This window comes from Taudactylus pleione, unplaced genomic scaffold, assembly GCF_031769625.1.
Source record: "Taudactylus pleione unplaced genomic scaffold, aTauple2 ptg000478l, whole genome shotgun sequence".
In the NCBI taxonomy this organism is placed as follows: domain Eukaryota; kingdom Metazoa; phylum Chordata; class Amphibia; order Anura; family Myobatrachidae; genus Taudactylus; species Taudactylus pleione.
The window spans coordinates 4763586-4790307 of NW_028284880.1; the positions used below are offsets into that span (position 1 = coordinate 4763586).

General features: G+C 45.0%; 1 protein-coding gene across 1 annotated transcript in view; it reads left to right on the forward strand.

Moving 5' to 3' along the window:
* Positions 1-26722, forward strand: part of LOC148503040 (cyclic nucleotide-binding domain-containing protein 2-like) — a 338546-nt gene that overhangs the window by 144178 nt on the left and 167646 nt on the right. The window contains exons 10-12 of the mRNA XM_088449036.1: positions 315-375; positions 6672-6732; positions 7838-7896. Coding sequence (XP_088305162.1) covers positions 315-375; positions 6672-6732; positions 7838-7896 — 181 coding nt within the window. The remainder of the gene's footprint in view (positions 1-314; positions 376-6671; positions 6733-7837; positions 7897-26722) is intronic.

The window sequence follows — 26722 nt, forward strand, 5'->3', positions numbered from 1 at the left end:
TTAACTAATGGCCTTAATAAATACTGCTAACTCATTAGCACATAGCACCGCAGGTGATGAATTAACCAATACCCGCATTATGTTGTAGGACATTACATCCGCAAGGTACTTTTTTTTTTTTTTAAAAGCAATTGGTTTTTGCCTCACATTTCCCTGCTCTAAAATAAAAAAGTCATAAAAATAAAATGTCTGCGCCCTAAAACTTTGAATAAAGTTTGGCTCCTATTTTTACTTTGCAGGACATAAACACCAGTAAAACTCATCCGGAAGATATATAAAGTCAATTGTGTTTTCATTCTTCGTTCTTTTTATAGGCCTGGAACGGTTATCACAAAGGATTCAAAGGCTTCTTCGAAAATCTTTGTGATCAAAAGTGTAAGTAAATGACATCTATTTATCACTAAAGGTGCATTTGTTTTTAAATGTAATTGATCTCCATAGTTTCCTTTTGATCTATTGTTGAATTGGTCATTATTGCGCCCACGTTCACTAGAAACATGAGTTAAACTAATTGCTGAATTGGCGATTTGCTGGAAAAAAAAGTTTCAGCACTTTACGGGTTGCAGCATCTTAAATCATTATTATCATGTAAGGAAAGCAGCCAAAAGCAAATCCCAAAAGTTTTGTCCTGGCTTTGAAAGCTAGTGTGCCCTGGGGACAATGGTTCGATCCCTGGCTCTGCCAAGTTTCAAGAGATTTGCAACTACAATAATTAGTGCCCATGGTTACAACTGTCTTTAATGACAAAGTACGCTGTGTCTTTGAAAGAACTCTGTAACTCTTCCAAACACTCAAAGACTTCCACAGTGTTTAAAAGCCAAACTGTTTTTGTTCTTCCTTGAATAACATTATGCAGGTGGAATTGTTTATTATAATCTAAGCTTCTATATAAAATATATATATATATATATTTTTACATTAACTGACTGCATTCAAGGAATTGTTAATATATCTGATTCACCGGGGATAACAATACAGGCTTTGTTCCAGAATTCCTTTCAAGGCTGTACAGCTTACTGTATTGTACTGTAAAACTGAATCATTAAGTCATTGTTATACAGTATTCCTCGGTTACTGTATGTTCTAGAGAACAGGCGTCAGCTGTTTCAGTTTCATGCATTTATCCCATTGTCAAGTAAATGGAAATATATTTTTGAATTCATTTATTAGCTTATTAGAAGCTTCAAAATTAGCATTAACTGTAAAACTGAAACTCTTATACCTGTATACATGGCTATGCACATTGCAATATATGCCATACATAGGCCGTATTTGTTACCGGGGACCCACTAGACAGGATGGGGAGGGATCCTTAATGGACGTGACAGCGTGAAGAGCTTCATCGTTGTTCTGCCCTCTGCTGTGCAATGCAGCGCTTCGCAGAATTGTGCAATGGGGCTGCAATGACGCGTTTCACTACAAATCACATCACAAGTCACCGGTTGCCCATTTTTAGGGTTAAGTTGCCTGGTTCTGGGTGGCTGGCCTCCTGGAATTCTGGAAGAGTTTACTAAAGTTCAGGTATTCATTATGGGAGAGTAGGCAAGTTAATTACCGGGGAAAGTCTAATGGTGCATACACACGGGACGATCGACAATGATAACAATATTGTTGTACGATCTCCCGGGTGTGCTGGATGTTCGATATCGATTCCTGACTGTCATATCCCGGGAAGGGTCTAAAGACAGGCATCATTATGCCGACGACTATCACTAGAAGTATGCCGGGAGCCCGATGCCCGGCATCCCGATCAAAGGGACGCCGGGCGCCGAGAACGGATAGCTGCGGGGGGGGGGTTAGGACTTAGGGTTAGGCACCCCCCCGGGAGGTTAGGTTTAGGGTAGGGGAAGAGGGAGTTAGCGTTAGGCACCCCTGGGGGGAGGTTAGGGTTAGGCAAACCCTAGGGGGACAGGTTTAGGCGGCTGGGAAGGGGAGGCTGGGTTTAGGCACTTAGAGGGGGGATTAGGGTTAGGCACTGGGGGGAAGGTTAGGGTTAGGCACCCCTATGGGAGGGTTAAGGGTTAGAAATAGGTTAGTTAGTACTTACCTTAGGACGATCGGGATTTCCTCCTCTGCCAGGATGCCGCTGTCGAGATTCCAAAAGCCAGACATGGGTCCAGCGGTAAATCGTACCGATTCCCGCAGGCCTACAGTAGTCTAGTCTAATGTAAAATCTGCTCAGGCCAGTGACTAAATAGGATGAACAGTGCAATAAACCATGAAGCCAATAGCAGCTATCGACCCCAAGGGTCTGATTCTGAGTAGCATGCAGAAGCGAATGCAGAAGCCTCTATTGACGTTTACCCATCTGCGACTTTATGCAAATGCCGCTGCGAAACTCCTTCCCTTGTGTACATCTATGTGGCCGAATGTGCAATAACTGGGTTACCCACTTTTTGCGCCCACGCACGCTGTAATACTGAATGCTGCATCCTTATACTCCACCATCAGTGCTCCATGACAGGTGCAGGTTCTCTATCTGACCATGGCCTCCTATGCTTGTGACTGTGCGTCCGTGAATGCAGCCACTTGCATTAATGCCACCCATATTTGTGTTCATTTCTAGCCACCTCCCAGGCTCCAGCCAGGAACATCCCCTCACTTTTCCACATCATTTCCAATACCATCGGTCTCGATCGCAACAGCGCCTTCATGCGTACACTCTGCAATAGGAATTTTTAGAAATATTCACGCATGCGCAGTTGCAAAAAAAAAAAATCGCTCAACTACCTGAAGATTGGCAATGCGTGCGGATTGTGGGCCTGATTCAGAGCTGAACGCTCTGACCAGAGCGCTCGCTCTGAATCAGGGCCGTCCTATTTAAATGTGGAGCGGCCTTTTGGACGCTCGCATAGCTGTGGGTTACCACCCACAGCTTATGCGAGCGCCCATGATGATGGTCGCGATGGTCAAAGACCATCGCAACCATCGGGCTTGCGATGAGACCCTGTGGTAGGGTCTCGCTGCCGCAAGCCCAGGAGTGATTTTTGCTCTATCAGAGCCAAAGTCACTCCCACTGACATCATTACTGATGTCAGTGGGGTCGGACTCAGACGGTAGGCGTTCCCATGGGAACGCCTCCATCTGGCAGCCACGCCCCCGGCACACCCACCAAAGGGGGCGTGCTGTCAGTCACCATCAACAGCACGCTCCCTTTGGTGCGAGACCCCAAGCGACGTATTTCTCGTCGCTCGCCGGGTCTCGCGCATGCGCACGACAGAGCTCGCTCCATCATGCGCATGTGCATTCACACAACATCGACCCGCTTGCGAGCAAACTTCCCTCGTGAGCGGGTCTGAATGACCCCCTGTGTGCGGCTCTGAATCAGACCCCAAATGAGCTATAAATCAGACCCAACAAAAAGAAAAGTAAGGTTATTCAGTTTTCACTGGTAACCACTAATCTAGGCGCTTATGTAGATTCACAATACATACACTTACGGTTGTATGCCTACCGAGATCAGAGCGAAACGCGTCACAAAGGGTTAATATTCAGTGTTGCCGTCTGTGGGTGAACTCTCTGCAGCTGGGACATGCTTGCATCCAGTCTAACAGGATGCTACATTCATCTGTATAACTTTTGGAGTGAGCGGTGGCTTTATGTGAACCAGCTACTGTAAACGGCGGAGCAAGCGACCGGCACTACAGTGAACCGAGGCAGAATCACAGGAAGCTGTGATTTCCGCCGGGTGTCGGCAACATACAACACCAGATTACTACCGGCACTGTAAGTGTCCATTGCTCTACCATTAACTACATGTTGCAAGGACGCCTCCACTAATCATGCTCTGAACACTGCTAGCATAATCCCCCAGGATATTACCTCGTATTAACAGAGGACATTTGCAAGAGAGTGTCTCCAATATTGACAAGTGTCAAAACCACCAAAAGACATCCACAAATTGGACAAACAAGTTGAGGTAACAAGTCATACAGCACTTTTATTATAATATTGCCAACTTTAGCTTGATATTAAGTTTTATTTAGTGCTGCAAATAGCTGGATACAATGTTGCATAAATAGTGTTTCTATGTATCTTTTTATTTATTGCAATTTTTGAGAGATATTTTTCCTGTGTATCTGTGAAGTGTAATATGTTTGGGTCTAACATATCTTTATTATTATATATATGTTATATTTATATTGATTTTAGAGAAGCCTGTTTCACATTCAAGCAATCGAGCACATAGTGCTGCACCTTTTAATTAATGACACTTGCAGATTCCATTTTATATATTTTGTTTTTTGATAAATTAGACCCAAACCCCAATGCTGTGCGCTTAGATAAGCAGCTGTGACTAAACCTTCTCAAACCAAGTGTTTCACCCCTGGTTAGTCTCCCATGTACAGATGTGCTGAACTCCTGCATAATTTTGCGCAAATCATATGCTGAAGAACAGGTGTTTCCCAGAGGAGCTATGTTCTAGCAATAGAGTCTACAGTTTACATTTAGCCACAAATGCTTTATTTTTACACTGTAATTTAGCTCTGCCAGTTAGGACACGCCCCTCCCAATTCTAACTCTCTTTGCACCACCTGCAGTGTAGCATGGTTTCACCAAGATGCACAGTTACTTGCTCTCTCTTAAGCTGGCCACACATCTAAAGATTATCTGTCCAACCAGCCAACTAGTTGATTGGTTGGAATGAAAATCTGGTAACATATGGGAGTAACTGATGATCAGCAATAGATGGAAATGGGCGTTAGACAAGTTTGTTAAATGTTTGATCTAAACAATTTGTTCAAACAACAGTTTTTGTCCATTTTCTGGGGTTTGGGAGCAAATTGCTGATTGTCATTTGCTTTCATACCTTACCAGATTTTCATTCCAACCAATCAACTAGTTGGCTGGTTGGACAGATAATCTTTAGATGTGTGGCCAGCTTTACTCTATTCCCAAATCTGTTTCAGGCCCTTTGTCTCTGATGCAATTGCAGTCCACCAACCATTGGCAGGCCCCTAGATGTCTGCATCTCCTCAGCTAGACACAAATCTAATTCTTACCAAGTAACTAGCTACATCATGGTACCTATGACTTATGATGGGCATACACTGCCAAGCAAAATGTCTGTCAGACCGACAGGGATTTTATCTGACATTTAGAGCAGAGAAAAACAGGGGGGAACTGGGAACAAAGGTCCACACAGGAGAAATCGTCAACCGACTAATGGTGTGATATAGTATTATGCTTATAGACATATATAGCTCACAATCATTAGATCCTTAGCTAATAAGATTTTTAAGCGGTGCACCACTAGAGCACCTATAACTTTTATTGCAATGACTCGGCAGAGGTCCCGCATCAGCATCCCTTGTGCCCACACCTATGGTGAAATGTCGACACTTGACATGTCAACATTCTTAAAGCTGGGTACACACTTAATGGTTTGTGTACCCAGCAGTGCGATGGATGATCACACCGCCAACAGGCCAAAATATCGGGCAGATGGGAAACATTACACGATCTGGTGCCCGACCGCCTGATACGTCAGTACCAGTCACATCCCAACGCATGGGGACGTAAGTCACATTGTCAGAATGAGCTGCATGTAGGGCTGACCTGACGATGCCACTGACGACCAAATGGGAGTGCACACGGGCCAACATAGTGGTTATACACTAGCTGATTTTGACGATATGTCGGCCAGATCCATAGGATCGGGTGAAATATCGTCTAGTGTGTACCTAGCTCAAGGAAGCAAAAGGTAAGGGCTAGGCTGTGGCAGTGGAGGGTTAGGCTGTAGCAGTGGAGGGTTATGCACTACGAAGAGTGTTAGGCTGTGGGAGGGGAGGTTAGGGTTAGGCTGCGGGAGGGGAGGGCTAGGCACTACGGAGAGGGTTAGGCTGCGGGAGGGGAGAATTAGGCACTAGGGAGACGGTTAGGCTGTGGGAGGGGAGGTTAGGGTTAGGCTGCGGGAGGGGAGGGTTAGGCACTAGGGAGAGGGTTAGGCTGTGGGAGGGGAGGTTAGGGTTAGGCTGCGGGAGGGGAGGGTTAGGCACTAGGGAGAGGGTTAGGCTGTGGGAGGGGAGGTTAGGGTTAGGCTGCGGAAGGGGAGGGTTAGGCACTAGAGAGAGGGTTAGGCTGTGGGAGGGGAGGTTAGGGTTAGGCTGCGGGAGGGGAGGGTTAGGCACTAGGAAGAGGGTTAGGCACTAGGGAGAGGGTTAAGCTGTGGGAGGGGAGGTTAGGGTTAGGCTGCGGGAGGGGAGGGTTAGGTTGTGGGAGGGGAGGTTAGGGTTAGGCTGCGGAAGGGGAGGGTTAGGCACTAGGGAGAGGCTTAGGCTGTGGAAGGGGAGGTAAGGGTTAAGCTGCAGGAGCCGAGGGTTAGGCTACGGGATGGGAGGGTTGGGGTCTAGAGAGATGGTTAGGCTGTGAGAAGGGAAGTTTGGGTTAGGCCGTGGCAAAATTAGGGTTAGGCTGTAGGAGGGGAGGGTTAGACACTGGGGGAAGGTTAGACTGTGGGAGGGGAGGTTAGGGTTAGGCATTAGTAGGAGGATTAGTTTTGGGGTTAGGATTAGCAATACTCATCTGCCAGAAGCAGTACAATTGTTGCAGTAATAATTATAGATCAATTTGGGAAATATAAACATATTTGAGATGAGAAATTATTTATATAGGCTTTACAAATGTTTGATCATTTGATGGTCTGTATTTATATTATACATATTTTTTAGGGATCTATCCGCGTATTAAAAGCTATGACAACTCAGAAAACACGACCACATCAGAATCCCTGTAAGTATAAACAACTGCGCCAGCAGCTTAAATGCACAACTTAACCACAGGCAAAAAAAAGCATTTTAATTCTATTACATTATGATTATGCATCAGACTGAATAATGTACATTGCAATCTAACTGCATTCCTTCATTTATTAGCGAGATGCATTTGCCTTTGAATGGCACAATCTAATTCCCCTCCATCATAATTGATTTGAATATTCACATTAAGAAAATCAATTAATATTAGAGGGCAATATTGTAAGTTATGGTGGCGAGGTGAGCTAATTATCTCGTAGCAGTTTATTTCGCAGACTGATACAGGTTTCAGTATTAATTCGGAGTATCGTAAGTCAACCAGCGGTTTTATTATTCCATATAATAACTTAACACACTAATTAGAAATTCACACATGGACAACTGAAATGCCCATTAAAGAGGTCACAGCCAAATTTATTAAACCAAATTAGAATTGTAATTATGTAAGGGTCGCAATAAAAAACAGTGCGAACCTCGACTACAACAAAATTAAGGTATTTCAATAAATGGGGTGTCACCCACCCAAGCGCAGCCAGAATTGGATGGTACCACTACACCTTAACTGGCATAACACTGGTCCCTCCCCAATCTGGAGACCAGGTCCACCGATGAGGTAGGGACAATCCAGATGTTCTCAAGGGGGGAGCAACCCAACCACTCTTGAGTTGCTCTAACCTCATACTGTTAAACTAAACCAAACATATCACCATACTTAACCCTTAAACCTCCCCTTTATATAGTACAATCAATTACACAAAAAAACCTTATGCTTATATATCCTCCACTTAAATAAGTACTTGGCTACTTTTTATTGACAAAAAAGTAACTTAAAAATAAAACAACCATATAAAATATATCTATTTCAGTGAAATGGCGACATGTAATCTACTGCACGGAACGTTATACAGATGGGACAAGTGACTGTGGGTAGTCATGTGATTCCCTAATTCACTCTGCGCCTCGCTTTCGAGTGACTGGCCTTTGAGTTAGGGAACCGCCCTTTGTTCAACAGATAGGAGCTACATCTGTAAAATACATTTTTTGTAATGTGTTTGACTGTACAGAATATTTATAAATTGCAGATCGTCTGCAGAGTAAAGATAGGACCAACGAGGAATCCAAAGCTAGAATATCTGTACAGGTACGTCATTATAATATATAATTTGCATATTGTTGGGCTGATTCCATTGTTTGTAATCACACCTTTACTGCATGCACTGAGATAAATGCAGGTCATTTGCCCATAGGCAGCGTTGTAAGCCTCTATGCAACCACACCGCAAACTTCTGTACCTTTGGATTTGATGCCGCCATCATTATTTTTGCGCTCTTCAACCTGAATTGCTTCATGGGCCACCCCCCATTGTGGGGGATTGTCTTATAATTAAGGGGAGGGCTGGAGGGGTCGACGGCCGCCTTGGAGGCTTGCCTGCCCTTTTTGAGGGTCTAGGGACCTCATTCAGAGTCGGTCGAAGCGGCCGCACGGTCGTACGGGAAAAGGGGCCGGATATGCAAATGATTCCCTCAGAAGTTGCGTCCCTAAGTTCGGATCGGTAGCTGGCCGACCAAGGGGAGGAATCGGCCGGAATTAAAAAAAATACGCCCCCTTCTCGTACGCATTGCACGTCATCTCCGGGCATATAAGGATTAATCGAGACCATCGGGAACCATCGGAACTGGTCGTAGAGCTTAAGGTTGACCATACCCTCTCTTAAGCTCTACGATCATGTCAGTGTAAAAACCTCCCATGTCACATGTGCCATGATGCTACTTTGCTAATTATGCACTCCCATAAACCGTATGCACTCCCATAAAACGCTGTTCGCATAATTAAGCACGCCTGCGTTCGGATCTCCACTCCCCCGTTTTCAAGCACCTTCCCCTGTTACCACCCACAAACGCCTCAATCTGTCACTCAAACTACCGACCTGGCTGTGTTCAAGGAGAGAGAAATTTCTGATCGTAGCGGCTAGTTTGCACACGCGCATTGCGAACTTTACGCATGCGCAGTATAGCGAACATCGGTGGCGTACGACCGTGCGACCGCTTCGACCGACTCTGAATGAGGTCCTAGGAGCGGCACCCAATTTGCGGGAGGCTCCCAGCTGAATCGAGAGTATAGGCAAGTATGGTCTGAAAACAAGTATTAACCAGATACACCCCTTCAGCCGTAAGTGAATATGTGACTGAGTTGCGTCCGGATGCGACCTGATACACCTATTTATTACCAGTTACTTATATAGCGCACACATATTCCGCAGCGCTTTACAGAGAGTATTTTGCCATTCACATCAGCCCCAGTGGATCTTACAATCTATATTCCCTACTACATGCATACATATATATATATATATATATATATATATATATAAGGAGTGAGCGGGTTCGGATTTCTGAAATCCGAACCCCCCCGATCCGAGGCCGATCCGAGTCAGGCTCGACTTTTCCCGCCTGATACGGATCTGAAATCGAGGCAAAACGTCATCATCCCGCCTTCCGAGTCTCGCGGGTTTTGGATCCTATATAAGGTACCCGCGTCGGTGCCATTTTCTCAATCGGCTTTGGACAGTGAAGAGGGAGGGTGGGAGTTAGGGCTGGCTGGGCTGTGTAGTGTAGTGTAGTGTTGTAGTGTAGTGTAGTGCAGTGTAGTGTTGTGCTGTGCTGTGCTGCGCTGTGCTGCTGTTGTCCATAGGGGCTGTGTCCACAACTTCAAAGTAGGGGTGAGCGGGTTCGGTTTTACTCGGATTTACTCGGATCTTTAAACGGCATTTTATTGGCTATCGCCTATCATGTGTTTTGGATAGCCAATATAATAAATCCGAATTTGCGGTAAAGTGGCGATAAGAACCGAGTAAATCCGAGTAAAACCAAGCCTGCACATCCCTACTTCAAAGTCCATAGGGGCTGGCTGGACTGTGTTGTGCAGTCAGTTGTCCATACGGGCTGTGTCCACTCCAAAGTCCTGTGCAGTGTCCCAGTCCTAAAGGGGTGCTGTAGTGTTGTCCAGGGGGTGCTCTGTCCGTCAGGGGTGCTCCCCCCAAGTGCTAAAATAAATAATATTTTTTCTCTGTTTGTGAATTGTGTGCACTGTGGCTGCACGTGCATCAACAAAGGAGCAGCGCCAAGCGTGCGCCTGTGTCCCATAAGTAAAAGGCCGGCTGGCTTGTCCGTTAAAGGGTGCTGTAACCCCCAAAGGGCACTCCAAACAAAATAAAAAAATATATTATTTTGTGTTTGTGAATTGTGTGCACTGTGGCTGCACGTGCATCAACGAAGGAGCAGCGCCAAGCGTGCGCCTGTGTCCCATAAGTAAAAGGCCGGCTGGCTTGTCCGTTAAAGGGTGCTGTAACCTTCAAAGGGCACTCCAAACAAAATAAAAAAATATATTTTTTTGTGTTTGTGAACTGTGCGCAGTAGCCTCACGTGCATCAACAAAGTAGTGCCAAGCGTGCGCCTGTGTCCCATAAATAAAGGGCCGGCTGGATTGACCGCTAAAGGGTGCTGTAACCCCCAAAGGGCACTCCAAACAAAATAAAAAAATATATTTTTTGTGTTTGTGAATTGTGTGCGCAGTAGCCGCACGTGCATCAACAAAGTAGTGCCAAGCGTGCGCCTGTGTCCCATAAGTAAAAGGACAGCTGGCTTGTCTGTTAAAGGGTGCTGTAACCCCCAAAGGGCACTCCAAACAAAATAAAAAAATATATTTTTTTGTTTGTGAATTGTGTGCGCAGTAGCCGCACGTGCATCAACAAAGTAGTGCCAAGCGTGCGCCTGTGTCATAAGTAAAGGGCTGGCTGGGTTGTCCGTTAAAGGGTGCTGTAACCCCCAAAGTACACTCCAAACAAAATGAAAAAATATTTTCTGTGTTTGTGAATTGTGTGCGCAGTAGCCGCACGTGCATCAACAAAGTAGTGCCAAGCATGCGCCTGTGTCATAAGTAAAGGGCCGGCTGGCTTGTCCGTTAAAGGGTACTCTAACCCCCAAAGTACACTCCAAACAAAATAAAAAAATATTTTCTGTGTTTGTGAATTATGTGCGCAGTAGCCGCACGTGCATCAACAAAGTAGTGCCAAACGTGCGCCTGTGTTCCATAAATAAAGGGCCGGCTGGATTGACCACTAAAGGGTGCTGTAACCCCCAAAGGGCACTCAAAACAAAATAAAAAAAAATATTTTTCTGTGTTTGTGAATTGTGTGCACTGTGGCTGCACGTGCATCAACGAAGGAGCAGCGCCAAGCGTGCGCCTGTGTCCCATAAGTAAAAGGCCGGCTGGCTTGTCCATTAAAGGGTGCTGTAACCCCCAAAGGGCACTCCAAACAAAATAAAAAATATATATTTTTTTGTGTTTTTGAATTGTGCGCGCAGTAGCCGCACGTGCATCAACAAAGTAGTGCCAAGCGTGCGCCTGTGTCCCATAAATAAAGGGCCGGCTGGATTGACCGCTAAAGGGTGCTGTAACCCCCAAAGGGCACTCCAAACAAAATAAAAAAATATATTTTTTTGTGTTTGTGAATTGTGTGCGCAGTAGCCGCACGTGCATCAACAAAGTAGTGCCAAGCGTGCGCCTGTGTCCCATAAGTAAAAGGCCGGCTGGCTTGTCCGTTAAAGGGTGCTGTAACCCCCAAAGGGCACTCCAAACAAAATAAAAAAATATATTTTTTTGTTTGTGAATTGTGTGCGCAGTAGCCGCACGTGCATCAACAAAGTAGTGCCAAGCGTGCACCTGTGTCATAAGTAAAGGGCTGGCTGGCTTGTCCGTTAAAGGGTGCTGTAACCCCCAAAGTACACTCCAAACAAAATAAAAAATATTTTCTGTGTTTGTGAATTGTGTGCGCAGTAGCCGCACGTGCATCAACAAAGTAGTTCCAAGCGTGCGCCTGTGTCATAAGTAAAGGGCCGGCTGGCTTGTCCGTTAAAGGGTGCTGTAACCCCCAAAGTACACTCCAAACAAAATAAAAAAATATTTTCTGTGTTTGTGAATTGTGTGCGCAGTAGCCGCACGTGCATCAACAAAGTAGTGCCAAGCGTGCGCCTGTGTCATAAGTAAAGGGCAAGCTGGCTTGTCCATTAAAGGGTGCTGTAACCCCCAAAGTACACTCCAAACAAAATAAAATATTTTTTTCTGTGTTTGAGAATTGTGTGCGCAGTAGCTGCACGTGCATCAACAAAGTAGTGCCAAGCGTGCACCTGTGTCCCATAAATAAAGGGCCGGCTGGATTGAACGCTAAAGGGTGCTGTAACCCCCAAAGGGCACTCCAAACAAAATAAAAAAATATATTTTTCTGTGTTTGTGAATTGTGTGCACTGTGGCTGCACGTGCATCAACGAAGGAGCAGCGCCAAGCATGCGCCTGTGTCCCATAAGTAAAAGGCCGGCTGGCTTGTCCGTTAAAGGGTGCTGTAACCCCCAAAGGGCACTCCAAACAAAATAAATGTTTTTTTTCTGTGTTTGTGAATTGTGTGCACTGTGGCTGCACGTGCATCAACAAAGGAGCAGCGCCAAGCGTGCGCCTGTGTCCCATAAGTAAAGGGCCGGCTGGCTCATTTCTTAAAGGGTGGTGTAATCCACAAAGTGCACTAGTCTCCCAACAAAAATAAAAAATTATTTTCTGTGTTTGTGTGCGCCTTAGCCGCACGTATATATCAATATAACATAAATGGAGGACCAAACTTTCTCCGATAAAAATAAAATAGGGAAAGATCAAGAACCACTTCCTCCTAGTGCTGAAGCTGCTGCCACTAGTCATGACATAGACGATAACATGCCATCAACGTCGTCTGCCAAGGCCGATGCCCAATGTCATTGTAGAGGCCACATACAATCCCAAATGACAAAGTTCAGGAAAATGACCTTGAAAAAAACATTTAAATCATCTGAAGAGAAACGTAAACTTGCCAATATGCCATTTACGACACGGAGTGGCAAGGAACGGCTAAGGTCTTTCCCTATGTTTATGAATAGTGGTTCAGCTTCACATGACAATGGAAGCCCTCCTCCCGCTAAAAAAATCAAACGAGTTAAGCTGGCAAAAGCACAGCAAAGAACTGTGCGTTCTAAGAAGATATCACAAATCCCCAAGGAGAGTCCAAGTGTGGTGGCGGTTGCGATGCCTGACCTTCCCAGCACTGGTTGGGAAGAGGTGGCTCTTTCCACCATTTGCACGCCCCCTGCAAGTGCTGAAAGGAGCACCCACAGTCCACTTGCTGATATGCAAATTGAAGATGTCACTGTTGAAGTACAACAGGATGAGGATACTCGTGTAGCTGGCACTGAGAAGGAAGTTGGCGAGGAGGATTCTGATGGTGATGTGGTTTGTTTAAATCAGGCTCCGGGGGAGACAGTTGTTGTCCGTGGGATGAAAAAGCCCATCACGGTCATGCCTGGGCAGAAGACCAAACATTCCACTTCTTTGGTCTGGCAATATTTCTATCCAAATCCAGACAACAACTGTCTTGCCATATGTACCATATGTAAAGGTGAAATAAGTAGGGGTAGGGGCGTTAACCACCTAGGAACATCCTCCCTTATACGGCACCTGCAGCGCGTTCATAAAAAGTTACTGTCAAGTTCAGAAACTTTGGCTAAGACCGTAAGCAGTCCAGGGACACCTAAATCCCTTTTTCCTGTTTTATCCAAGGAATCGGTGGATGAGGAGGATGAGGACGACATCTTGCCTCCGTAGAGCCAGTTTGTGCAGGGACACATTAATTGCCAGCTTGTTTTGTGGGGGCCCAAATGAACCAATCATTTCAGCCACAGTCATGTGGCAGACCCTGGCGCTGAAATGATTGGTTTGTTAAAGTGTGCATGTCCTATTTATACAACATAAGGGTGGGTGGGAGGGCCCAAGGACAATTCCATCTTGCACCTCTTTTTTTTCTTTGCAGTATGTACTGTTTGGGGCCTAGTTTTTCAAACTGCCATCCTGTCTGCCACTGCAGTGTCACTCCTAGATGGGCCATGTGTTTGTGCCGCCCACTCGTGTCGCTTAGCATAGTCATCCAGCTACCTCGGTGCAATCTTTTGGACATAAAAACAATATTGTGAGGTGTGAGGTGTTCAGACTGGAAATGAGTGGAAATGAAGGTTATTGAGGTTAATAATTGCATAGGAGCAGAAAAACCCACAAATTCTGTGATTTTAGCTGTTTTTATGCTTTTTTTCAAAAAAATACAGATCCAAAACACAAAACCCAGAACCCAAAACACGGAAGGGTGGTTTTGGCAAAACCAATCCAGATCCAAAACCCGAAGAAAGATCCAAAACGTGGCCGGTGCACACCCCTAATATATATATTAGGGGTGAGCGGGTTCGGATTTCTGAAATCCGAACCCCCCCGAGCCCGTCCGATCCGAGTCCGATCCGAGTCAGGCTCGACTTTTCCCGCCTGACTCGGATCTGAAATCGAGGCAAAATGTCATCTTCCCGCCTTCCGAGTCTCGCGGGTTTTGGATCCTATATAAGGTACACACGTCGGCGCCATTTTCTCACTCGGCTGTGGACAGTGAAGAGGGAGGGTGGGAGTTAGGGCTGTGTAGTGTAGTGTAGTGTAGTGCTGCTGTTGTCCACTACTTCAAAGTCCATAGGGGCTGGCTGTGTTGTGCTGTGCTGCTGTTGTTAATAGGGGCTGTGTCCACTACTTCAAAGTCCATAGGGGCTGGCTGGACTGTGTTGTGCAGTCAGTTCTCCATAGGGGCTGTGTCCACTCCAAAGTCCTGTGCAGTGTCCCAGTCCTAAAGGGGTGCTGAAGTGTTGTCCAGGGGGTGCTCTGTCCATCAGGGGTGCTCCCCCCAAGTGCTAAAAAAATAATATATTTTCTGTGTTTGTGAATTGTGTGCGCAGTAGCCGCACGTGCATCAACAAAGTAGTGCCAAGCGTGCGCCTGTGTCATAAGTAAAGGGCCGGCTGGCTTGACCATTAAGGGTGCTGTAACCCCCGAAAGTACACTCCAGTCCAAACCAAAAAAAAAATTATTTTCTGTGTTTGTGAATTGTGTGCGCAGTAGCCGCACGTGCATCAACAAAGTAGTGCCAAGCGTGCACCTGTGTCATAAGTAAAGGGCCGGCTGGCTTGACCGTTAAGGGTGCTGTAACCCCCGAAAGTACACTCCAGTCCAAACCAAAAAAAAAATTATTTTCTGTGTTTGTGAATTGTGTGCGCAGTAGCCGCACGTGCATCAACAAAGTAGTGCCAAGTGTGCGCCTGTGTCATAAGTAAAGGGCCGGCTGGCTTGACCGTTAAAGGGTGCTGTAACCCCCAAAGTACACTCCAGTCCAAACCAAAAAAAAAATTATTTTCTGTGTTTGTGAATTGTGTGCGCAGTAGCCGCACGTGCATCAACAAAGTAGTGCCAAGCGTGCGCCTGTGTCATAAGTAAAGGGCCGGCTGGCTTGACCGTTAAGGGTGCTGTAACCCCCGAAAGTACACTCCAGTCCAAACCAAAAAAAAAATTATTTTCTGTGTTTGTGAATTGTGTGCGCAGTAGCCGCACGTGCATCAACAAAGTAGTGCCAAGCGTGCGCCTGTGTCATAAGTAAAGGGCCGGCTGGCTTGACCGTTAAAGGGTGCTGTAACCCCCAAAGTACACTCCAGTCCAAACCAAAAAAAAAATTATTTTCTGTGTTTGTGAATTGTGTGCGCAGTAGCCGCAAGTGCATTAACAAAGTAGTGCCAAGCGTGCGCCTGTGTCATAAGTAAAGGGCCGGCTGGCTTGACCGTTAAAGGGTTCTGTAACCCCCAAAGTACACTCCAAACCAAAAAAATATATATTTTCTGTGTTTGTGACTTGTGTGCACTGTGGCTGCACGTGCATCAACAAAGGAGCAGCGCCAAGCGTGCGCCTGTGTCCCATAAGTAAAGAGCCGGCTGGCTCATTTCTTAAAGGGTGGTGTAACCCACAAAGTGCACTACTCTCCAGCAAAAATAAAAAAATATTTTCTGTGTTTGTGTGCGCTTTAGCCGCACGTATATATATCAATATAACATAAATGGAGGACCAAACTTTCTCTGATAAAAATAAAATAGGGAAAGATCAAGAACCACTTCCTACTAGTGCTGTTGCTGCTGCTGGGAGTTGTTCATCATCCCAGAGAGGAAGTAGGAACATCACTACTTTTACTAAACAATTGACCCTCCAACAGTCCCTAGCGATGAGGATGAAGTACGACAGCAGTCATCCTGAAGCAAAACGTATAACTGAGGCCTTGACTGCTATGTTGGTGTTAGACGTGCGTCCGGTATCCGACATTAGTGCAGTGGGATTTAGACAATTGATGGAGGTAGTGTGTCCTCGGTTCCAAATCCCGTCTAGATTCCACCTGCATCCTCAAAGCAGCAGCGACAAGCGTGCGTCTGTCTGTTAAAGGGTGGTGACACCCTCAAAGTGTGCTACACAAACAATTAAAATATTATTCTTTTTTTTTCTGTCTTTGTGAAATGTGTGGGCTGTAGCCGCACCTGCATCCTTAAAGCAGCAGCGACAAGCGTGCGTCTGTCTGTTAAAGGGTGGTGACACCCTCAAAGTGTGCTACACAAACAATTAAAATATTGTTCTTTTTTTTTCTGTCTTTGTGAATTGTGTGGGCTGTAGCCGCACTTGCATCCTCAAAGCAGCAGCGACAAGCGTGCGTCTGTCTGTTAAAGGGTGTTGTAACTCTCAAAGTGCTCCAAAAAATCAAAAAAACATTTTTAATGTGTTTGTGACTTGTGTGCGATGTAGCCACACTTGCATCCTCAAAGCAGCAGCGACAAGCGTGCGTCTATCTGTTAAAGGGTGGTGACACCCTCAAAGTGTGCTACACAAACAATAAAAATATTCTTCTTCTTTTTTCTGTCTTTGTGAATTGTGTGGGCTGTAGCCGCACCTGCATCCTTAAAGCAGCAGCGACAAGCGTGCGTCTGTCTGTTAAAGGGTGGTGTAACTCTCAAAGTGCTCCAAAAAATAAAAAACTATTTTTTTTATGTGTTTGTGACTTGTGTGCGATGTAGCCGCACTTGCATCCTCAAAGCAGCAGCGACAAGCGTGCGTCTGTCTGTTAAAGGGTGGTGACACCCTCAAAGTGTGCTACACAAACAATAAAAATATTCTTCTTTTTTCTGTCTTTGTGAATTGTGTGGGCTGTAGCCGCACCTGCATCCTTAAAGCAGCAGCGACAAGCGTGCGTCTGTCTGTTAAAGGTTGGTGACACCCTCAAAGTGTGCTACACAAACAATTAAAATATTGTTCTTTTTATTTCGGTCCTTGTGAAATGTGTGGGCTGTAGCCGCACCTGCATCCTTAAAGCAGCAGCGACAAGCGTGCGTCTGTCTGTTAAAGGGTGGTGACACCCTCAAAGTGTGCTACACAAAGAATAAAAATATTCTTCTTTTTTCTGTCTTTGTGAATTGTGTGGGCTGTAGCCGCACTTGCATCCTCAAAGCAGCAGTGACAAGCGTGCGTCTGTCTGTTAGAGGGTGGTGTAACCCTCAAAGTGTGCTCCACAAACAATAAAAATATTCTTTTTTTTTTTCTATCTTTGTGAATTGTGTGGGCTGTAGCCGCACTTGAATCCTCAAAGCAGCAGCGACAAGCGTGCGTCTGTCTGTTAAAGGATTACATCGGTGACAGCATCCAAGTAGGCATGTCAGACAGTCCGTACCTGTACTGGCAGGAAAAAGAAGCAATTTGGAGGTCCCTGTACAAACTGGCTCTATTTTACCTGAGTTGCCCCCCCTCCAGTGTGTACTCCGAAAGAGTGTTTAGTGCAGCCGGGAACCTTGTTAGCGAAAGGCGTAGGAGGTTGCTTCCACAAAATGTGGGGAAGATGATGTTCATAAAATGAATGATCAACTCTTCCAGGGAGACCAGCCTCCAGAACATACAGAGGGACCTGTGGTTCCAGCAGGGACGAATTAATACTCTGTGAGGATGAGGATGTACATAACACTGAAGAGGGTGAGGAATCTGTGGATGAGGAGGATGAGGACGACTTCTTGCCTCCGTAGAGCCAGTTTGTGCAGGGACAGATTAATTGCCAGCTTGTTTTGTGGGGGCCCAAACGAACCAATCATTTCAGCCACAGTTGTGTGGCAGACCCTGGCGCTGAAATGATTGGTTTGTTAAAGTGTGCATGTCCTGTTTATACAACATAAGGGTGGGTGGGAGGGCCCAAGGACAATTCCATCTTGCACCTCTTTTTTTTCTTTGCATTATGTACAGTTTGGGGCCTAGTTTTTCAATGCCATCCTGTCTGCCACTGCAGTTTCACGCCTAGATGGGTCACGTGTTTGTGCCGCCCACTCGTGTCGCTTAGCATAGTCATCCAGCTACCTCGGTGCAACCTTTTGGACATAAAAACACTATTGTGAGGTGTGAGGTATTCAGAATAGACTGGAAGTGAGTGGAAATTAAGGTTATTGAGGTTAATAATAGCATAGGAGCAGAAAAACCTACAAATTCTGTGATTTTAGCTGTTTTTATGCTTTTTTTCAAAAAAATACAGATCCAAAACACAAAACCCAGAACCCAAAACACGGAAGGGTGGTTTTGGCAAAACCAATCCAGATCCAAAACACGAAGAAAGATCCAGATCCAAAACCAAAACACAAAACACGAAAAGTGGCCGGTGCACACCCCTAATATATATATATATATATATATATATACACTAGCATTCATTTTGTTGTGAGCCAATTAACCTAGCAGTGTGGGAGGTAACCGGAGTATCGGGAGGAAACCACCGTAAGCACCGGTAGAATATACAAACGCCACACAGCTATAGCCACAGTGGGAATCGAACCCACAACCTCAGTGTTGTGAGGCAGTAATGCTAACCATTACACCGTCTGTGCTTCCTAACGCCTGCTGTATACGCACATGTGGTGCGAGACGCCTGGAACAACTGAGCTGCTCTGAGAGAGTTAGTGTAATGTCTTTTTTTTTTTAAATGACAGTCTTGTTATCCAGACTTTTGTCATGTACACATAAAGAAAAACAGTCAATATATTACCTCCGTGTATAAACTGCATAGGCAAGCATATCCTACATAGAGGGGTATTCAATATGGGTGTTTTTTGCGTTAATATCGCACTTTTTATCGTTTTTGCGTTAATATCACTTGTTTTAGTTTTACACTGTATTCAATATCAAAGACTTATCGCAGTTTTGAAAAGTCTTTGATAAAAAACGGTGATAACTTTTCACCATTGAATAGGTGTCGAAAAAAAGTGCAGAATTGGGGTTTAGGGGTGCAGGCTTAAAAAAAATAGCCTGCACCCCTGAGATTGACATTTAAAAAAGAACTGTGTCAAAAACAGTTTTAAAAAAAATAGGGACACCCTAAAAAATTAATTTAAAAATTGGAGTGCAAAAAAAAAAAATGGGAAAAAATTGTTAAACAATAGGGAAATAGGTTCAGGGCTATTCTGCAAGTATGCGGCAGGTGTATTCTAGAATAGAATTATAGCGGCAGGTGCACAAATGCAGAATTTTTAAAGAATTACTTTAGGGACACCAAAATATGCTAGTACCCATTTTCATGTACCCCAAATTTGATGGGACCACTTAAAAAAACGAAAAAAATAACCTAAGTTCTCTTCTGCATCACTTCTTCAATGTCGGGAAAAAAAACACCTGCTGCGGCTATTTAAAGCCCCGACTTTCAATTAAAGGCTAAAACAGGGGTACCCATAGTGTTCCCCCATGTTTTTACAACTTTAGGGGGGTCTTACAATTATTTTAAGAAAAAATGCGTAACTTTACGCAAATCCAACTTCGGAGTTTCCCGTTTTCGTTAATTTGATATTGAATACGGGGATAAACGGGAGCGCGCACCATACCTTTACATAGGAAAAAACTCCGATATGAAACGTTAACTTCGCCAGGGAATTTAACCTTTCATATTGAATACCCCATTAAGTATCCAAAGTCTGACAGCTCATAAGGGGCATCCCCCTAAGCCAAATCAAGGTAGCTTGGTATCGGGTCCAGCCTGACTCACCATCCGCAGAGTGTAGCTGACAAGCGGGAGAAGCCTAGAACACAGTGCCGCATTCAATCTAGTCTAATAGCCGGAGCGCTGGCCACTGCTTCATCGGGTGAGCTGATAGAGGACCACTGGCTGCTGTGTGCCGTACAGATAGGAGAATCACGGATACTGCTCAGGAGGTCCAAAGCACCAAGAACAACTACGCCTTTCAGTCACTGCTGTGACCTTTATCAAGTTTTTTTCTTGATAAATACTAACAAAGTTGCAGATGAATCACAGCGGAATTGGCGTGAGAAAAAGCCGCGCCAGCTACATCGCTGCGCTTCTTACACAGACTCAGACTCAGTCACGCACAGATGTACAGATGCCGCACACCACATTGATCAGTGGACGCTAGCAATGCAGTTTTGCCGGTCTCAGGTGCTTGTTGATGCGTATAAGATGCACATTTTGAGCGAGAAAGATGCTTGGCGCGGCCAAGTCACCCAGGACCTGGCGCATGAGAGGGACTATTTGCCGCGGCTTAAGCAACAGTCTATGAGGACATATCTGTATGACTCTGAATTGCCCGTCACAGTGCGTGCTCTGCTCTGGAGTATGCGCAGTGTGAAAATGCCCAAGATACATCTGCAAAACTGACTGACTTGCTTTCAACTCTGCTTTGGCCCCAATGTGTACAGTGGCTATTGTTGTTGGTAACAGTGGGGGGAATTAAATTCAATGCGCTATTGAATAGTGACGGGAGGGACTCCCGCAGCTATTCAATACACCGCGCTGTTTGGCCGCGCTAAGGATTTCTTCTCGCACCCCCCTGGGGATGCGAAGAGAAATCCGACCAAAGTGACGGGCGCGCAGCTGTTTTTCTGCATAGCGCGGCGCTAACAGCCGCATGCCCAACACTTTGGTCAGAGAATGCCGGTTACCGCGCCTTACCACCCTTGTTAAGGCGCGATGAGCGGCATTCTCCGACCACACAGCGCACTGAATTGAATAGCTCCGGGGGCTCGCTCTCGGCGCTATTCAATTCGTGTTGAATTGAAACGCCCCCAGTGAAGGAAGAGGGGGGTACTTATTTCCAAAATTCAAATATGCATACAGCCACAGCAACCAATCAGCAATTAGCTTTCATCCATCTCTAGAGCACACTTACCCCGGGGGGGGGGGGGTCTGCCAGGTTGGTGCAGCAGGGAGGGTGGGGGCATCTGAAGTGGGCAGAGTGGGGACATGCCAGCGTGATCGCGTCATCATGCCTCCGCCCCTCACTTTGTAATGCCGATATTACTGGCATTACAAAGCATGAGGTGGGGATACGATGATGCGATTCAGCGCGAATCGCGTCATTGTCACTGGAAAACGCCCACTTTCATGTGCGGCCGCGGGACGCTGGCGGACAATCCGGGGGACTTGCCTACTCTCGCGGGGTGCCGAGAGCGACACCTAATTTTTGGGAGTCTCCAGACAGTCCCGGGAGAGTAGGAAAGTATGCTCTAGAAGATCGACTTACACAAAAACTAAGAAATGTGAATCCACTTTGGGATTTAATTTCCTTCTCAGCTTCAAAGTAAAAAGGAGAATTTGCAGATTTGTGGTTGCAGCAGAAAGTGCACAAGGTGGAAACTGTATAAACTTATTTATTTCAAATTTATACTTATACTGTTTTGTGCTCTAATATTGCTCAGTATAATCATGAGAGGGAGGGAACATTGGGACTGTCCTTATTGCATGTCACACTTTTGCATGTTTAAAGATTGTTATGTTGGTCAAAGTGGATCTTGAAATGCATTTTCCTGCAAAAGTGGAACAGTAAGTACATAATGCATCCCATTAAGAAGCTGATCTGTATTTAGTGAGCGTCTGTTTGTGTTTTTGTTATGTGAAAGATACTTGGCACGTTTTAATCTCTGTCTAGAGCTCTGCGATTCACCAGTCTGCAGATCTTTTGGATTGATTCTCTCCGCTCTTCCTTGTAATTCCGTTCTAGACCCTGTAGCTGATCACACAGGTCTGTCCCATTTATGTTTATTGATGCAGCTTATGATGTGACCCTGAATTTATGACATACAGTACAGCTTCTGGACCTGTTTGCACTGGCTGCATTATTGCTTCTGTCTAAAAATGCATTGGTTGTGTATTATGGCTTATGGTAGGTTAAAAGAGCAAAAATGTATTGCATGCATTATATATTAAGGCCAGGGATAGGGCAGTATATATCATTAGTAAGGCGACTCTTCTGTTCAGTGTCCAACTAAAATTTCATTCGATGAGAGTTGGGTGAACAGTACAAACCACTCTGTAGTTGAGATATAGAATGAGTCATGGGCTGTAATGGGTTGTTTTCGGACAAATTGCTTATTAAAAGCTTCAGAACTGTTACTAATAGTGATGAATATTAGATGGTAATAGACAGCACTAGAGGGTAATTTCTGTGAGTCTATTTACTAAGCAGTGTAAGGAGACAGAGTGAAAAGTGATAAGGTGCCAACCAATTAGCTCCCAACTGTCATCTCACAGGCTGTGTTTTAAAAATGACAGTTGGGAGCTGATTGGCTGGCACCTTATCACTTTCTTGTCACTTTTCGATCTGTCTCCTAATACTGCTTAGTAAATAGACCCCTAAGCCACTGAGAGTAAGAGCAAGCATGCAGAATACAACTTCCAACTCTCCCTCATATCCCCTGCAACTGGGTCCCTCACCTCATTACCGCAGATGGTCAATGACTTGGAAGATGTTCAGAGTAGTATTTGTTGATATTTTTACCCATGTGGCATGTTTCTGCATTCTTATTGGCTTCTTTAATGGGGTTGGACTTCCCAGAACATAATTTAATTACGTTAATTAGGAGAACCTGAAGCTTTGGCTATTACTGGTCAAAGAGGGTGTCATGTGGTGAGATGGGAAGTGTTCATGTAATACACTCAATACAATGATTTCCTCTTCTCCTAGGTCCATTCCCTGCTTAGTCTCTCATGACTGATAACGTAAAATGATTGGCTGGGGAGAGAGTTCAACTTATTTTCTATAACTTTATGTAGAATTTTATGCAAAAAGTACAGTTTTGAACAATAAGATGTTTTAGCCCCATTGACTATCCACCTCTGAAAACCTCCCTTTGGGCACACAGCCTCCCGAGTCCATTTACCCAATCTCATAGGAGTTTCTGATTCCAGGAACCTAACTGCATGTCTGGACTACTCTTCCAGCCTACACCTCACACACTAAAGCCACCTCCTGTGGCCTACCTAATTTTTCCACTCTATCAATCTCTTCGGACCTGGCAGCGTTATACCCTCAGCATGTGCCTGGATTCTTCACCCAGGAAATCTCTAAAACATGAACTGTTGGGATGCCCTGTGGACCGCGTTTTGGAACCTCTGGATTAACTCCAGGCAACTATTTACTGTCCAATTATATCGACAGCAGATGCAGACTGATATCTAGGAGTAGCCGGAGGTAAGTAAGACCTGTAACTAAAATTTGCCAGATGATGATAACCCCAAAAACATACAAGATCACATGTAATCATTCGCATTGAAACCATCACCTACACACAGTGGAGGGAGCACTTGTGTGGGCTGAACCAACGTTCATGAGAAGGCTGGTTTGTCCATCCTGCCTCACTGAGGTCACTAGTAGCTGATAGGCGGAATAGTGTTTTAGCTCACAAAGTAACAGTCTTCAGTGTGTGTCCTTGTTTGTGTAACAATTTAACACTGGAAAGCCTGAGAATGTTGAAACTATATAAACATATTTAGGGTACACGGTAGTTTGCCTTCCATCCAATAGGATTATCTACTAAACACGATCCTGTCAAAGTTACCATGTCAACACCACAATGTCGACATGGTTCAATATGTCATCAGGCACCATATCAACATCTTCAGAATGTTGACATGTTCACAATGTCAACATCTGAAAAGTTGCCATGTGAAATGTAGCCATTCTCAGAATGTCGATGGTTAGGGGTAGGTGTCACTGGTTAGGCTGGTGGGGGGAGAGGTTAGGCACTATGTGGTGGGTTAGTGGTAGGGATTAGGGAAAGGCAGAAAATGCTTTTTGAAACTGCCGACTCAGAGGCCTGCACCGGAAGTAACAGTCACATGACCACCAGGACCCGGAAGCCGCTCTGGAGCCGCTGCAGCAGTCTGGACCAGCTAAGTGACCTCTGGGCCATCAGTCAGGGCCGGCTCCAGGGGAAGCCGTGCCCTGTGCAGGATGGGTAATAGTTGCCCCTTACCTGCGCGTGACCAAAAATGGGGGTGTGACCTAATTACAACAGCCCACGCCCCCTAAATTACATTATTTGGGGGCGTGCCCATATGGCACGCCTCCTGTTAACGTCAGGCTGGGGGCGAGCCCAGCACTAAGTCAGTAGCTGGGCTGCTCCCAGCCCTCTTCCTGCACTGAATGGATCCTCTTCTGCGGGGCCGGCACTGCCGCACAACTGCGGCGGTGGAGGTTCCCGACCTCTCGTGGGACACTTCGTCCCGCGGGTGGAACAGCGGGGCAGTGCCCGAAAAACGGGACTGTCCCGCTGAAACAGGGATTGGCTGGGAGGGGTGCATCCTCTATGGAGTGGTGCCCCTGTTCGACCGCACTGGTCGAACGTGCCTCGAGCCGGCCCTGCCACCAGGGACGTTAGGTCGACATTTTATTATGTCGACATGTCCCCCGCATGGGCATGATAACTGTCGACCTAACATACCACACTTCTACTAAACTACCGAGACATCAGTAATGATCCCATTCAGCGCTGATATGATCTTTATCTATTCGATCTAATGGGACTACGTTTATTTTCCTGAGAATATTTGTCAAAGACACTGTAAAACAAACACACAAAAGGGAAACTTTATAGTATTTGTTTGATGACTTAACAACTACATTTCAAGCAGTGTGTATTGATCTGTCCTTTTATGTTTAATTCGATAAACAAGATAGCGCAGTGTTGCTGACATATGTTCAATAATAGGATATAAAGATACTCTTTCTCTGCTGTCTGTGTGTAATATATACAAACATTATTATCTTGTTCTCACAGCCCAACATCCTATCTATTCTTTGTGCCACTCATTAACAATCCTGTTGCACCTTGTATAAGAATAAACATACAGCTTACAAAAAGGAAAATAAAAATTAGGTATGAGCGGGTCAGATCTCAGAGATCCGAACCCGCCCGAACTACGGGGATCCGAGGCAGATCCGAGTCGGCTCGGGTTTTCCCACCTGACTCGGATCTGAAAACGATGCAAAACGTCATAATCCCGCTGTCGGATTCTCGCTGGGTTTGGATTGTATAAAGTTCTCGTGAATACAACACATACAGTTAGGTCCATGTATATCAAGAGTTCGGTACATTCTGAGAAAAAAAAGAGCTCGGCAACACAAAAAGGCCTGGACGTCCATGGAAGACAACAGTGGTGGATGATCGCAGAATCCTTTTCATGGTAAAGAAAACCCCTTCACAGCATCCACCCAAGTAAAGAACACTAGATATAAGAAAAGGCAAAACAAGCGCTCCTAAGTTAGAAATGTTGAGATATGGCCAGTATTAGATAATATTCAGAAGTGGTTTCAACAAGTTCTTTCAATATTTTTCTATAATCACTCTTCCACACTTTTTCAATCTCTCCTGGGTATATCACTTGCAGTAGGTCACCTCAAAAAAACGGAAAGTAGCTCCTCATAGTGTAAAAACGTATTCTATTTAATATCATCAGAAAATATAAAAACAACAATGCACCGCCTTAAATAAAGGTTACTTCGTACCGCAGTTGGCCTCCAAGGAAGGTACTTTTGTCGAGGGTGAGGGTAAGATTGTATGTGCCCGGGTGTGTAACCTCTCCCTGACAATGTGGCTCCTTCACCAGACCGTTGAAACAGACACTAGTCCTTCTTTTAATCCCACCAACGCGTTTCGACCTATCTTTTTGAAGGTGTAATGGCATGGTGTACTAGTTCTCTATTTATCCCCCTCCAAGCATGCTGTGGGTGGGGATTGATTACTTGATCCCTTTTGTTCATTTTGCACAACTGATACATTGCAATGGTAAATACATATACATCCTTCATGAATATAATAGAAATAAATAAATAAAAACATTATAGTGCACTCACAATTTATACAAGGTTAGGTTAGACTTTGCCCCCCCCCCAAAAAAAAAACATCCAGCGCAGTTCTGGAGCAGCATTCTTTGGACAGATGAAGCTAATAGTAACCTGTACCAGAATGATGGGAAGAAAAAAGTATGGAGGAGGCTTGGAATGACTCACGATCCGAAGCATACCACATCATGTGTAACATGCGGTGGAGGCAGTGTGATGGCATGGATATGCATGGCTTCCAATGGCACTAGTGTTTATTGATGATGTGAAAAACGACAGAAGCAACTGGATGAATTCTGAAGATTCTGAAGATTATAGGGATATACTGTCTACTCATATTTGACTAAATTCAACAAAAATGATTGGACGGCACTTCACAGTACAGGTTGACAATGACCCAAAACATACTGTGAACCCAACAACCCAGGAGCTTGTTAAGGCAAAAAAGTTGAATACTCGGTAATGGCCGAGTCACTCATCTGATTCAACCCGATCGAGCATAAATTTCACTTACAAAATACAAAACTAGAGGCTGAAACCCACAAACAAACAACAACTAAAGAGAGCTGCAGTAAAATCCTGACAAAGGAGGAAACTCAGCATTTGGTGATGTTCATGGGTCCAGACTTCAGGCAGTTATTGCTTGCAATGGATTCTCAGTAAAGTATTAATAATAAACATATTATGAATGATTATGTTCATTTGTCCCTTAAAACAGGGCTTCATGTATAAAAATGGTTGCAATTTTTGTTCAAAGTCTGCACTTCAATTGCATCTTCATTGTTTCCTATCAATTGTGGTGGCGTACAGAGCCAAAATTATGACAATTGTGTCCAAAAGACTGAAAATAATGCTTCCATCAACTTTTGAAATATGAGGCCATGCTACTGTACTGTAAGT